At 39.9% G+C, this 14,448-nt stretch overlaps 1 protein-coding gene across 1 annotated transcript in view; it reads right to left on the minus strand.

The window, feature by feature from the left end:
• Nucleotides 1-14,448, minus strand: part of ap1ar (adaptor related protein complex 1 associated regulatory protein) — a 20,284-nt gene that overhangs the window by 4,195 nt on the left and 1,641 nt on the right. Inside the window, exons 2-6 of the mRNA XM_037676037.1 lie at nucleotides 13,602-13,650; nucleotides 13,500-13,526; nucleotides 13,132-13,157; nucleotides 9,469-9,565; nucleotides 9,209-9,307 (exon numbers count right to left, since the gene is read on the minus strand). Of these exons, the coding sequence (XP_037531965.1) occupies nucleotides 9,209-9,307; nucleotides 9,469-9,565; nucleotides 13,132-13,157; nucleotides 13,500-13,526; nucleotides 13,602-13,650 (298 nt within the window). The remainder of the gene's footprint in view (nucleotides 1-9,208; nucleotides 9,308-9,468; nucleotides 9,566-13,131; nucleotides 13,158-13,499; nucleotides 13,527-13,601; nucleotides 13,651-14,448) is intronic.

Consider the following 14,448-nt stretch of genomic DNA (forward strand, 5'->3'; position numbering starts at 1 on the left):
AATCATAAAAAACATGATTAGAAAATTATATATATTAAAAACATAAACAGCTACATTATAAAGTGAATTAAAATACTAAAAACAGGAACATGTCTGTTGGTTTATGCCATGAACTTAGCAGATGTTTGAAGCCATTTAATTGTTTTATTTAATTAATTTATTCATTCATTTAAAAGAAATAAAATTAAAAAAACAAAATCATCAAAAAGAAAACATTGACTGAAAAGAGTGCAGAAAGAAGAAAAAAAATTATATCTCCCCCTTATTTAAAAAATAAAAAAACTTTAAACAAGCAATCACTTAAATTAATCACTTTAATATCCACTTTAAAACTAGGAATAAAAAGAAACATGTTTTGTTTTAGCAGAATTTAATCCTAACTTTAAAACTTATCCAACATTAATAAAACTTACCTCAAGTTGCCTTTGTGGACATGCATGCATATATTTGTACACATTGTACTTGAGAGGAGATTATTACAGCCTCATATAAAATCAATGATGATATCGGAACTGGATCCGTATCGGTCGATATCTAGATTTAGGTATCGGGATCGGATCGGAAGTTAAAAAAAGTGGATCGGTGCATCCCTACTGATTAGTGGATTTCTTAAGGCTACACAGCTGTTCAGTCCCAGTCCATTGAGTTCCCTTCACATTGTCTGTGTGTGAAAATGTTCTTACTTTCAATATTAAACACAGCCCTGAGTGCTACTGTTGTTCTTGTTGCAGCTGAAAGATAATCACCCACGCAGTAATTATCCAATTGGAGGCTCATACCCATTTGCTCAGTTAAATCCAGGTGGCAACTTTTTTTTGGCCAGGCAGTGTATTATGAAACACTGCTGATGTATCGCGTTTGTTACGCGTCACCGCTGACAACCCAGAAATGTGGGCCGGTGTTGCACCAAAAATCGAATGGCTGCTAAATGGTGGCCACGGGAGCATGCAAGGGAGGACTTTAACAAGAATTTAACAAGATTAACACTTAAAAACAATTATTTGTTTGCTCAAAATTATTGTAAAGGTGTGTCTCAGTCTAACTTTTCCTTAATAAATGCACTTTGAAGGTCAAATCAGCTGCATTTCAAAACACGATTAGCAGTAGAACGCAGGGGGATGAGTCACTGCGCATTTCTTCAAATTGAACAAGATAAACACCTAAAAATAATTATTTGTTTTCTCAAAATTATAGTAAAGATGTGTCTCAGTTGAACTTTTACTTAATGAAATGACTTTAACAATCAAGTCAGCTGTATTTTAAAAATTATTGGCTGCCTTGGTGCTCCGGGAGTTTGCTGAGGGAGGAAATCAGGAAGGAGGAACACTGCACATTTCTTCAAAATTTAGCATGATAAGCACCTAAAACAATTGTTTGTTTGCTCGACATTATAGCAAAGGTGTTTCTCAGTCTAACTTTTCCTTAATAAATGCACTTTGAAGGTCAAATCAGCTGCATTTTGCCGGGGCGGTGCAGCGAAATGAAGCCGATTTGACGTTTGCTGCAAGCGAGCTGGATGTAGGTAGAAGGCAAGCCAATCGTGTCATTAATAGACACTTTTACCTATTACATGATACAATGGCATGCCATACTACTCGATTGCCATCCAGCGGCTGAAAATGGTAGTGTTCAATATTTTCAGTCATAATGAATGAAAATGGTCATATCTCAGCCAAGAACTGGTTTATAAATATGGGAAACAATCCCTAAATACGTTGCTTCTGCGTATAAGTAACAGGGCATGCAAATTATGCAAAAAAATGTGACTTAGGCCCTATTTAGGGGGAGTGGTGGCACAGAGGTTAGAGAGGTGGGCTTGTGATCCGAAGATCGCCGGTTCACGCCCCGGCCCCGACAACATCAAAATTGTGGGTGGGGTAGGTGAAACACCCACACCTGCCCCCACCCTCATTCGCCCCAACCTGGGCCCATGAGCAAGGCCCTTAACCCCACCATGTGCTCCCTAAACAGGTCTCTCTTGAAAATGAGTTCTCGTGGCTCAATGAGACTAACCTGGATAAATAAAGGCTAAATGAAAAAAAAAATGAAAAAAATTTACATGGACACGGTTGGGGGAAACATAGGTTATTCGTATGTTAATTTAGAGGAAAAGATCCGCGCTGACACGGTCGGATTTTGGGTTTACATGCATCCGGAGGAATCCCCCCCACCCTCCCAAATCTGCTGTAGTTACCATGTCAGGTCATTAGATGGTGCTGTGAATTTTGTACCTTCACCTAATGCGCATGTGTGCTGCCTTGGCCTGCTCCTTTCCTCTGGACTAAAAGTTCAGCTAACAACAACTTAACAACAAGTTAAAGCTGGATTTTAGATAAGAGTCGACAGATTTGACGCCAAGCGGGACCGCTTCGTCAAACAGCTCCACACCGGTCGCTGAGAGGACCAGAACGAGTCAACGATGTCGGACTTTACGCCGTGATAATCAGTAGCTGATTTACAGCAGGTAAATCAACGTTCTTAATAATGTTAGCTTGTGTTTACTTCGGTTACAAAACAACCAACTGAGTTTTTATTTTTTCCTGCGAGGAGAAGCTGTCTCCACCAGGCGGACCGGTTCTGAACGAGCCTCAGCCCAGGTGCACTGCAGGAGGACGTTGAAGAGAGAGCTGTTGGATGAACTACTCATATAAAATTCCCCTCATTTCTTTTTTACAATCCACTGGATGTTTTAAGCTGCATTAATCAAAGGAGTGACAGCCTGAACGAGCCAGATGAACAACATGTCGCCAGTATCCATATTCTAGGATGAAAACAGAGCAGAGTCCAGTTCATTAATGCAGTTTACAGTTCAGTTAACTTGTTTTTAATCGTGTGTTCAGTTTAATTATCAGTGTTTGTGTGACATACAGTCTGTGGTGTTGAATAACAATAAATAAAAATTAAACCTGATGTCTTCATTTTCAACTTTAATAACACACAGCATGTTTTGCATCGTTTAAATCATGAGTCCAGATAGCTTCATTTAGCTCGGATAACTTCATTATATACACTATATTGCCAAAAGTATTTGCTCTCCTGCCTTGACTCACATATGAGCTTAAGTGACATCCCATTCCTAATCTATAGGGTTCAATATGATGTTGGTCCAGCCTTTGCAGCTAGAACAGCTTCAACTCTTCTAAGAAGGCTGTTCACAGGTTTAGGAGTGTGTTCATGGGGTTTTCTGATCATTCTTCCAGAAGCACATTTGTGAGGTCACATACTGATGTTGGACGAGAAGGCCTGGCTCTCAGGCCTGGCTCTCAATCTCCGCTCTAATTCATCCCCAAGATGTTCTGTCGGGTTGAGGTCAGGATTCTGTGCAGGCCAGTCAAGTTCTTCCACACCAGACTCTGCATCCATGTCTTTATGGACCTTGCTTTGTGCACTGGTGCACAGTCATGTTGGAAGAGGAAGGGGCCAGCTCCAAAACTGTTCCCAAAAAGTTGGGAGCATGTAATTGTCCAAAATGTCTTGGTATGCTGAAGCAGTCAGAGTTCCTTTCACTGGAACTAAGGGGCCAAGCCCAGCTCCGGAAAAACAACCCCACACCATAATCCCCCCTCCACCATACTTTACACTAGGCACACTGCAGTCAGACAAGTACCGTTCTCCTGGCAACCACCCAACCCAGACTCGTCTATCAGATGGCCAGATGGAGAAGCGTGATTCAACACTCCAGAGAACACGCCTCCACTGCTCTAGAGTCCAGTGGCGGCGTGCTTTACACCACTGCATCTGACGCTTTACATTGCACTTGGTGACGTATGGTTTGGATGCAGCTGTTCGACCATGGAAACCCATTCATGAAGCTCTCTGTGCACTGTTCTTGAGCTAATCTGAAGGCCACATGAAGTTTGGAGGTCTGTAGTGATTGACTCTGCAGGAAGTTGGCGACCTCTTTGCACTATGCACTTCAGCATCCTCTGACCCCGCTCCATCAGTTGACGTGACCTACGACTTCATGGCTGAGTTACTGTCGTTCCCAAACACTTCCATTTTCTTATAACACAGCTGACAGTTGACTGTGGAATATTTAGGAGCGAAGAAATTTCACAACTGGATTTGTTTCATAGGTGGCATCTTATCAGTTCCACGCTGGAATTCACTGAGCTCCTGAGAGCGACCCATTCTTTCACAAACGTTTGTAAAAAAAAAAAAGTCTGCTTGCCTAGGTGCTTCATTTTATACACCTGTGGCCATGGAAGAGTTTGGAACACCTGATTCAGATCATTTGGATGGATGAGCAAATACTTTTGGCAATGTAGTGCATCTCCCACGCTAACATTAATACTGTTTACTATTGTTAAACTGTTATTATATGCACATTTAGTGTGTTATAGTGCAGCGTGACGTGTGAAATATCCGCCTGCCTCATTCAATACAGTGATATTAGAACTGAATTCAACTGTGTCTCTTCCCAACATAGATGTTGGTCACAGCAGCTACACTCAGGTGTAGATTAATTCATTCAACCTTTATTTAGACTGGTAAATCCCATTGAGCCTCGAGTACTCATTTACAAAGAGTGATGACAACAATGGACAACAGCGACGACAACAGACAATCATAAAGAGTGTAGTGAACTAAGCCTCAGGTCAAATCTGGCCTTGAGGGCCTTCCTGGGACAAGAATTGTATTTCATTGATTTGAGTCCAGAAACACAAGATTAAGTTCATCCAGAGACTTTCTAAGTGTCCTGCACTGATCAATTGAAAGAACACTCTCTTTTTATTATCATTACTATTTTCTTGATAATCAAAGTGTGTTTAGTTCAAACCATTTTTAAATGTGAAGTGAACCACTCATTTTAAATCAACTGTGAAACAGTATTAATGAATTTTTAATCCTCATTCAAAGTAGAAATCAAGTTAGAATGTGTTACAAACGAATTATGCATTTTCTGATTTTCTGTCTGAAATGAGCAAGTGTAAGTTGGTCCAAGGTTGGAGACAAACGCAAGACAAGTTGTTGGAACGAACTGTCATGTTTTTAAATCCTCTCAGACATAAATAGAGAAGCTGGCACCTGTTTTCCCCTAACTCGCCTAAACATTTCTCTCGTCTGTCTCAAAAACATCTTCTGTCTGTTCCAAAACAATTTTTCTGTTTTTCTGACTTCTAGTGACCTCTTACGTCACAAAAACACACCCCTGATTAGCTATTTCGGCCCATCAGGACTTCCCAAATGAACCGGAAACAGAACTCTTTAAATGTCTGCACTTCCTAGTTCCAGTAGTGTGCAGTAGAGTGCAGAGAGTGCGGTGGGAGAGCAGTTCAGTTCGGAGAGCAAAACCGAACAGAAAAAGTGCTGGAGAGAACAGGAGGTTCAGACATGATCCGCAGTTCTTCCGAGTCTTGTGGGAATTATGCAATCCTCCACATCTGAGTGGAGCCTCTGACGGACTCACAACTCATGTGAGCCCAACCGAGAGGTGAACGTGTGCTGCACTAAGTACCGTCACTACTCCGGACGTTTCCCAACCATCCTACGGAGACGCTGGAAATGGTAGCGTTAAATGGAACTCCGTACCAGCTGATTCATCTTCAGAGAGGTAACGAGTCGATTTCCTACCGAAGCGTACCGGGGCGAAACTGGGTTCGGATGGAGAGTGCCGTTCTTATACCGACACATAACAACCCCTCATCCATCTTCTCTCTCAATTTAAACTTCATTTCCATCTTTAAACTCTTCTATCTAGCTGGTAATTAATCCAGATATTTTCAGAAATGTCTGTTGTAATGCTTGAAGTGAGGAAATCATGGCCGTATGGTTTTCCTAATTGTAAAGCTTGCTAATTAATTATGTTGTTGTTGAAATCAATTTGCCAAATTAATGTAAATGTTTGATGTTAAACTTTGATTCTGTTAATAAATGACCGCATTCATTTGATGGGTCAAAGAAAATTAACGTCTCACGTTACATTTAATTATTCAATGCGCGATATTATTCAGTCCAGAAAAATGAAAGAATCCGTTTAATTTATGAATATATCACAGTATATGTTCATCTACAAGAGGCATACAGATTTTCTTTTTTTTTTACAAATAAAATGGCAAAAAAAGGAACAAAAAACAGCTAGATTCTAAGGCGAATACAGAAAACTAAAAACAGGAACATGTCTGCATTGGTCCCTGCCAGGAGTCCAACAGATTCTTAAAGCCACTTAGAGAGGTCAAAGGTCGAGAGCTTCAAATCTTTTTATAAGATATTCCAGGAAACAGGAGCGGAGTAGGAGAAGGCCCTTTTGCCTAGTTCAGTCCTCACTGAGGGAACACTGCAGGTAATAATGTCCTGAGAGCGCACGCTGTAGCTGCACTCACACAGAGACATGTAGGAGGAGATGTATGAAGGCAGCAGACCAAGAAGTGATTTAAAGATGAAAATGTACCAGTGGGAGAGTCTGTGTGAAGTTAATGGTGACCAGTTAACCAGTGAATACTGGGTGCAGTGGTGGGTACGATAATCACAGCCAGTTATGAATCTTAGTGCACCATGATAGACAGCATCCAACATCTGCAGCATCCAACATCTGCAGCATCCAACATCTGCAGGGTTCTTGTAGGAGCGTTCATGTAAATAATATCACCAAAATCAATTGAGGGAAGGAAAGTCACAGATACAAGGCGTTTTCTAGCATTCAGGGTTAGACAGGATTTGTTTCTGAAAAAGAAACCCAGTTTAATTTTCAGTTTCTTTATCAAGTTTTCCACATGGAGCTTAAAAGAGAGATGTGAGTCGACCAAGATGCACAAATATTTATAGGAATCAACAAACTCAATGGGGACACCATTTACCACCTGGTGGTGGATGGGTTAAATGCAGAGACTAATTTCGCCATTGTATGGAAACATACAGTGCTGACATTGTGATGACATTATTATTATTATTATTATTTGAGGATAAAATCGGAGGAAGAACTGCTGGGACCAACTTCCTATTTGAAAAAAACATCCCTTTGGTTTTTTCGGCATTTAGGACAAGTTTGAGGTGGAACAAATCTGTCTGGATGATGTTGAATGCAGATTTCAAAAGCTGGAAAGCCTTAGCAACAGTTTTAGCTCGGCAATAAACAACTGTGTCATCAGCATAGAAATGTATGGATGCATTAGGGATGTTTTTACCTACATTATGTATGTAGATTTTAAAGAGGGTGGGTCCTAAGACTGAGCCTTGTGGTACACCATTGTTGACTGTTAAATAACTGGAGGAAGTACCATTATGTTGAACACATTGCCTCCGGTCTGAAAGATAGTTAGAGAACCAACTAATGGTGTGTTCTGAGAAACCGATTTCTGAGAGTTTATGACACAAGATGTTCTGATCCACAGTGTCAGAATCTTTAGACAGGTCTAAGAAAAGTGCAGCACAATAATCTTTAGCTTCCAGTGCTTCAACAACGTCATTAAGAACCTTCAGTGAAGCAGTGGTTGTGCTGTGTTGTTTCCTGAAACCAGATTGATGTGGAGGTAAGATGTTAAATGAGTCCAGGTAATCTTTGATTTGAGAGTTTATAGTTTTTCTAGAACCTTGACTAAAATGCAGAGTTTAGAGATTGGTCCATAGTTGTTCAGTGAGGTGGGGTCACCTCCCTTCAGCAAAGGAAGAACAAAGGCTGTTTTCAAGTGTCTGGGATGGAGTTTTGTCTTATGGAGAGATTGAAGATGTGGGTCACAGGGACTGTGATGATATGAGCAGCCAGCCTTAAGAAATAAGGTGGAAGTTCATCTGGACCTGCAGATTTTTTAGGATCAAGATCTTTTAACAGTTTATTGACCTCACTGACTGAGAATGGAGAAAAAGAGAAGCTGAGGATCGACTTGTAGGAGAGATTTGATTTGTAGAAGTTTGGTTATTAAGTGAAGTGGCTGATTTTCCATTAGTAACTGTGTCAAATAAAGAACCAGAAGCAACAAAATGTTTGTTGAAACAGTTCAGGATCTCGTGCTGATTTGACACAGGAACAGAGTTAACGAGAAGTTGTGATGGGAGGTCAGATGATTGGGGGGTGCCTGAGAGAGATTTGATGATTTTCCAGAATCTGTTAGGGTCATTTAGATTTTTGGAGGTCTGAGATAAGAAATAGTTTCGTTTTGCTGCTTTGACAGCAGTTGTACATTTATTCCTCATCTGTTAAAAACTCAACCAATCAGTGTCTGAGTCAGATTTTCTCGCTGTGGCCCAAAGATGATTAAAATAAAATTGAAATGAATGAAAAATTTAAAAATGAAAACTTAAATACGAGATTAAAAATATATTCCATCAGTTGTAGCTCAGAAAGAAGTGTGTCCGCCGCCATGTTGTTGATAGAAATATAGCGTCTGTCCGCGTGTGCGCGTGCGCATGTGGTGTAACACAAAGCCTCAGCGGGAGATGTTTACATGATGTCAGTCGAAAACCTCCACTCTGAGAGGTGGGTTCAGAAACCTCTGGATTCAAAGAGGGGGCCACTGGTGTCGTGTAAATGAACAGAACCGCAGAGAGAAAGCTGCGGATGCACTCTAAATACGTGTCGTGTAAACGGCCCCTTATAGGGCAAAAAATATGTCATTTAGATTTTTGGAAAAAAACAGTAGTGACCCTTCATAAACAAAAATGTTAATAAGTCCAAAAATATTCTTATTTTTCTAATTTGATATAAAACTACATATTGTAGTATTACATTAAGGTGAGAGTCAAACTAATATTTTTTCAGCATTTCTAGTTTTATACTTTTGTAAAACTTGTTTTAAAATTGCCATTAAAAGTTGTTGTTTTTTCCAGATGTTGTGATGCAAAACAACCATTTTAATCATGAGATAAGCAACAACTAGACTTTTTATTGTCAGATAAATTTATTTAATTAATAATAATTCATTGATAATTTATTTATCAGACTGAATTTGTCAATAATTATCTTTAAATGTAACTGGATTAACATTTTTACATTTCTTCATTTGAGAGTAAAATGTTTTCTTTAACTACTAAGTACATGAAAAGTGGTAATTTGTAGAAATTTGGGTACTAGTAAGTGGTTTGTGGTAAGTGACAGATACTTATGTGCCTGAAGAGAAATAAAAAAACTACACATCACTAAGTACCACAGCAACACAAAAGGCTGAGGACTTGAAATGCTGCAATTGCCCACCTACAGGGACAGCAGGTTAGAGGAGAAGTGACTTTAGCCGAGCGGTAAACTGGTTGAAGGGAGCGCTCAGTGCTGCCTCACCTCCTTCAGTTTTCGTTCACGAGCCAGCCTGGCGGCCTCGCGCTGACCGGCATTTCTAGCCTCCTCTTCTAGCCTCAACTTCTCCTCTTGCGCCTCTAACTGAGCAGAAACAAAATTAAAACAAACAGAAATTTACAAAACAGAAAAGAACCATAATGAAGCAAATAAAAAAGTAAGCCAAAACAAGTCGAAACATAAAATGAAATAATGGAGGCTGGTACTCTAAGAGACACAGATTCTTGTGGGAAACCTGACCTTACCTCAGCTTGTATCTTTTGGTCGATCAGGACCTGCTTGTCTGAGATTGCAGCGTAACGATGTTCTTTGAGGTGCTTGAGCTCATCTTCATCGATGGGCCTGATGAGAGAATGAGAAGATATGAAAAACTCAAAGCTTTAAAGGAATTATGACCATTTTACCAAAGTGACGCTCTGTAAAGACGTTCTGAACAAACAACCCCCCCACCTGATGTAGATAGCTTTTAGAGCAACCTCAACTTGGAGAAAAACTGAGTTCAAGTGTGACGGGACCCAAGCTAGCAGCTAGTTTGCACAAGCTAAGACTAGAGTTAGGAATGTGCGATACATTCGGTGCACGGTAGAAACAGTAGACATTTAGCCTACGATAGAGATCTGTCTTCTAGTGGCTAACCGCAGTAACGCTGTGTCTGAAGTAAAGTCAGTTGTCAGCTTAATCGTTACTTTTTTGAGTTGAAAACTGTGTAAATAGTGTTCAAGTCTTTTCTCCGAGAGCTAAGTAGCGAAGCTACAAGCTAACTACGGCCGGCTTGCCGTAGTGTTGTCGTATTGGGACGCATGCGCAAAATTCTGTGTTCCGTCAAATTATTATTGTTTCCCCCGTCGAAAGTTAAAGTAAGCGTTGGTCATCTTTAGAGAAACCTGCTCTGATCTGTGAAAAGAACGCTGCGTTGTGTGATTTTACTGCGAGACCCGAGGCAGCAAACTATTTTTAAATACAGCTCATTTGACCTTTAAAGTACATTTATTAAGCAAACGTGTTAGATCGATACACATTTTAATATAATTTCGAGCAAACAAATAATTGTAAGTGTTAATCTTGTTAAATTCTTGTTAAAGTCCTCCCGTGCACACTCCTGCGGTCGCCATTTAGTGGCCCATTCGTTTTCGGCACAACACCGGTCCACATTTCCAGGTTGTCAGCGGTGATGCATAATAAATGCGACGTATACGGCGAAGCGACATATTTATGGATTTTTCCACTTCGTTAGACAAATATGGACTGATGCGACTTATAGGGCGGAGCGACGTGTCCGTCAGAAAATACGGTAATAGAAGAGTAAAACAGGGCTGCAATATTTCCCCTTCCTCTTCATCCTGGCCGTTGAAGTGATGGCTGTCTTCATAAAAAAGTCAAATATACCAAAACTGAACGTTTATGATGACCAAATTATAATCAGTCAACTAGCTGACGACACCATAATTTTTTTGAAGAGCCTAGACCAACCCCCCGAAAGTTCTTGAGTTAATTAACAGATTTTCCAAAGCATCAGGGTTAACGTTGGTTAATGATGGTCAAATCCTGTTTTTTCAGCTGAGACGGCTGTCTAAGCTGAAGCCTATACTCTCCAAAAAGAACCTTGAGACAGTGATCCATGCCTTCATAACATCTAGGCTTGATTACTGCAATTCACTTCTGTTTGGAATCAGTCAGTCCTCCATTGCTCGTCTACAACTGGTCCAAAATGCTGCAGCCCGATTTTTAACTGGTACAGGCTATAGAGAGCACATCACGCCAGTTTTGGCCTCCCTGCACTGGCTACCCATTCACCTTCGGATCCATTTCAAAATTCTCATGTATGTTTTTAAATCACTGAACAGTTCCGCCCCATCCTATCTCACTGATCTTCTGCAGCCATATGTCCCACCGCGCTCTCTGAGGTCAGCAGACCAGATGCTTCTCTCAGTCCCAGAAACCAGTCGTAAGCTCAGAGGTGACAGGGCTTTCTCTGTTGCAGGTCCACGACTGTGGAATGAGTTGCCACTGAGTGTCCGGCAGGCTCCCACACTCTCAGTCTTTAAGTCTCGCTTGAAGACCCACTTCTATTCTCTTGCCTTTAACACGGTGTGATTTGTTTTGGTCCGGTCTGTACTCTACTCTGTTGGCCATTTTAGTTAGCTTCTGCTGCTATTTGTATCTGTATTTCTATTTTATGTTTTCCTGTCTGCTGTGCAAGTTTGTTTTCTTTTGTACAGCACTTTGGTTGGCCTTGTTGCTGTTTTAAGTGCTATATAAATAAATTGGTATGGTAACGTTAAATTACAGAAAAGTGAAGTGATGGCGATTCATGACTCTAATCTCACAGAAGCTTACGGCATTCCCATTAAATCCTCAGTGAAATATCTTGGAATAACTGAAGATGCTAAACTCAGTGAAACTGTTACCAGAGAATAAAATCCAGAACTGAAAATCCCCGTTAAATAGATGCTTCAAAGAGATCTGACACTGTTCAGGAGAACCTGTATGACCAAAATGGAATCACTGTCTAGATGTATATACCCTGCATATTCTATGGCCATACCCAACAAATACATTAAAGTCATAAATCAGTTAAACTTTAATTTCATTTGGAAAAATCAAGTCCACTACTTAAAGAAAGCAAACATGGTCAGAGACTTTAAAGATGGTGGTTTACAAGACATTGACTTTGAATGTTTAAATGCGGCCCTAAAAATAAACTGGTTGAAATCTTTTTTATTGAATGGAAATAGTATCTGGTATTGTCTTCACAAAGGTCTGTTTAAAAAAATTGGAGGCATAGATTTTGTTCTTAGATGTGACTTTGTTGTTAACAGACTCCCTGTTAAGCAACTGTATCCTCTTTTCTAAAAAAGTTCAATCTGGTCCTCTGGACATTCAAAGAAACAAAAAACAAAAAGCAAAAAAATCTAGAAACGTTACATCTTTCATCCAAAGGACTTCCTCAGTCTGAGGTGCTGTATTCAGCTCAGTCTCTTAAATAGCACCTTCTCAGAGTGGATCAACCAGTTTTGCTGCTGACAACCAAAACCAGCTGATCACATGATCAAGAAGGACCATCAGCCTAACAATGGATCATTAGCACCTGATGGCTGTTTACTGTTCACAGAGGGCTGAGTGATACTAGCAATCACAGCATTGTAAGAGGGGGACAATTGAACCCGGAGGCTCCACCCCTGTTTAATGATGGACGATTTCTTTTCACAAAGATGGCCTCCTTTACTCCTCTCTCAAACCATCGTTCCTCTCTGTCCAGGATGTGAACATCTTCATCCCTGAAAGAGTGACCTCTGACCTGGAGCTGAATACAGCACCTAAGACTGAGGAAGTCTTTCGGATGAGACGAAACGTATCTACATTTTTTTTGCTTTGTTTTGTTTTTTGAATGTCCAGAGGACCAGATTGAACTTTTTTAGATTTTTCTACCTGGATTATTGAGCAGCATTAGGATGTATCCTCTTTTCACAAACAGGTGTTGTTTGTGTCCCTGTCCCTGTATTTGGAATGCTGGATGGAAAAAGGTATTTGGTCCATTAGACATTTTCTAAATATTGTGCTTTTTGTTACTGCAAATAACCAGTTGTAAGTAAAAAATGTAAAACCTGTATTGAGAAACAAGCAACAGTGTAAAAGTCAATGAAATAATGTGAAGAAAAATGAAGGTAATGAGAGTGGAGTTGTTTGAAGACATCATCAATCCATTTTGGTGTTGGCTGAATTTGAATGAGCCATTACTTTGTTGATCCAATCAGAATTAAAGTCTATTTCTTCAAACTGAGGTTGTTTAAAGGTTGTCTACAACAGGTAAGATATTAACTGTTGATAATCTTTTCACAGAACCCCTATTTAAAATGAGCAAAGTATCCCTTTAGGGCTGAAGGGACCACAGAGAGCAGATTTCGTACCTGGGGCAGGGCTGTGGGCTCTCGGCCTGAAAAGCAACAAACAACATGTCACAGTCAAATTAATCTAATGTGCTGCATCGTTTGTCTCACACAACAATCAAGTTACTCTGAAAGAAAAATGGATGGCTGCCATCTCAGTGCACAGATAAGTGCATAATATTATTTTCTATTCATCTAAATTTAAGTGCCCAGGGGGAAACTGATTATAGTCCCCTGACAGTACCTGTACAGTCCTGCTTTCATTTCAACACTCAGCCGGTCCAAACCGGGCCATAGAAACCAGAACAATGAAAACCCAAAAGAAAATGCAACAAGTTGTTAAACGTATTCTGCATATTAAAAGTTTTAAAATATAAAATCAGACTCACCTCATCACTTTCTACCAGATTTTCAAACTGCAAAATTAAAACGGCACCATGAGATAAAAGCAGAGTGAAAATGAACAAAAGCACTGGTGAGAGAACTCGTACCTCTATTGTATAATGTTCTCCTGTCGTGCTGCTTCGGAAGTATTTTGACCTTGGAATATAATTACAGTACATTTAGGAAATCATTTACAAAAATATAAAATATACATTACTTGGGATTCTTGAAATTTCAGTTACAAATATAGAAAACAGCTCAAATTTACTGGCACTCCAAAATATAGTAACATGTAGGATGTATTATGATTTTCATTGATTACTATTGATCAGGGCAGATCAAAATATTGAGCATTCATCAATGATGACACTTCAGAAATGAGTAATTTTCTTCCATTTCTTCATGATTAGGTTGCAAAGATCATCCAGGAGGGAAATCCAGACATCCTCTAAAGCAGTGACACTCTCCTCCAGACTCTCCTCGACCATTTCAAGGCATTCCTACACCAGACAGGATAAACTGGATTATTCAGCATGCATCAGGATATACTGGACTATTGAGCATGCATCAGGATATACTGGATTATTGAGAATGCATCAGGATATACTGGACTATTGAGCATGCATCAGAATATACTGGACTATTGAGCATGCATCAGAATATACTGGATTATTGAGAATGCATCAGGATATACTGGATTATTGAGAATGCATCAGGATATACTGGACTATTGAGCATGCATCAGAATATACTGGATTATTGAGCATGCATCAGGATATACTGGATTACTGATCATGCATCAGGATATACTGGACTATTGAGCATGCATCAGGATATACTGGATTATTGAGCATGCATCAGGATATACTGGATTATTGAGCATGCATCAGGATATACTGGATTATTGTGCATGCATCAGGATATACTGGACTATTGAGCATGCATCAGGATATA

Source organism: Nematolebias whitei, chromosome 4 (genome assembly GCF_014905685.2).
Source record: "Nematolebias whitei isolate Nwh7 chromosome 4, NemWhi1, whole genome shotgun sequence".
Classification (NCBI taxonomy): domain Eukaryota; kingdom Metazoa; phylum Chordata; class Actinopteri; order Cyprinodontiformes; family Rivulidae; genus Nematolebias; species Nematolebias whitei.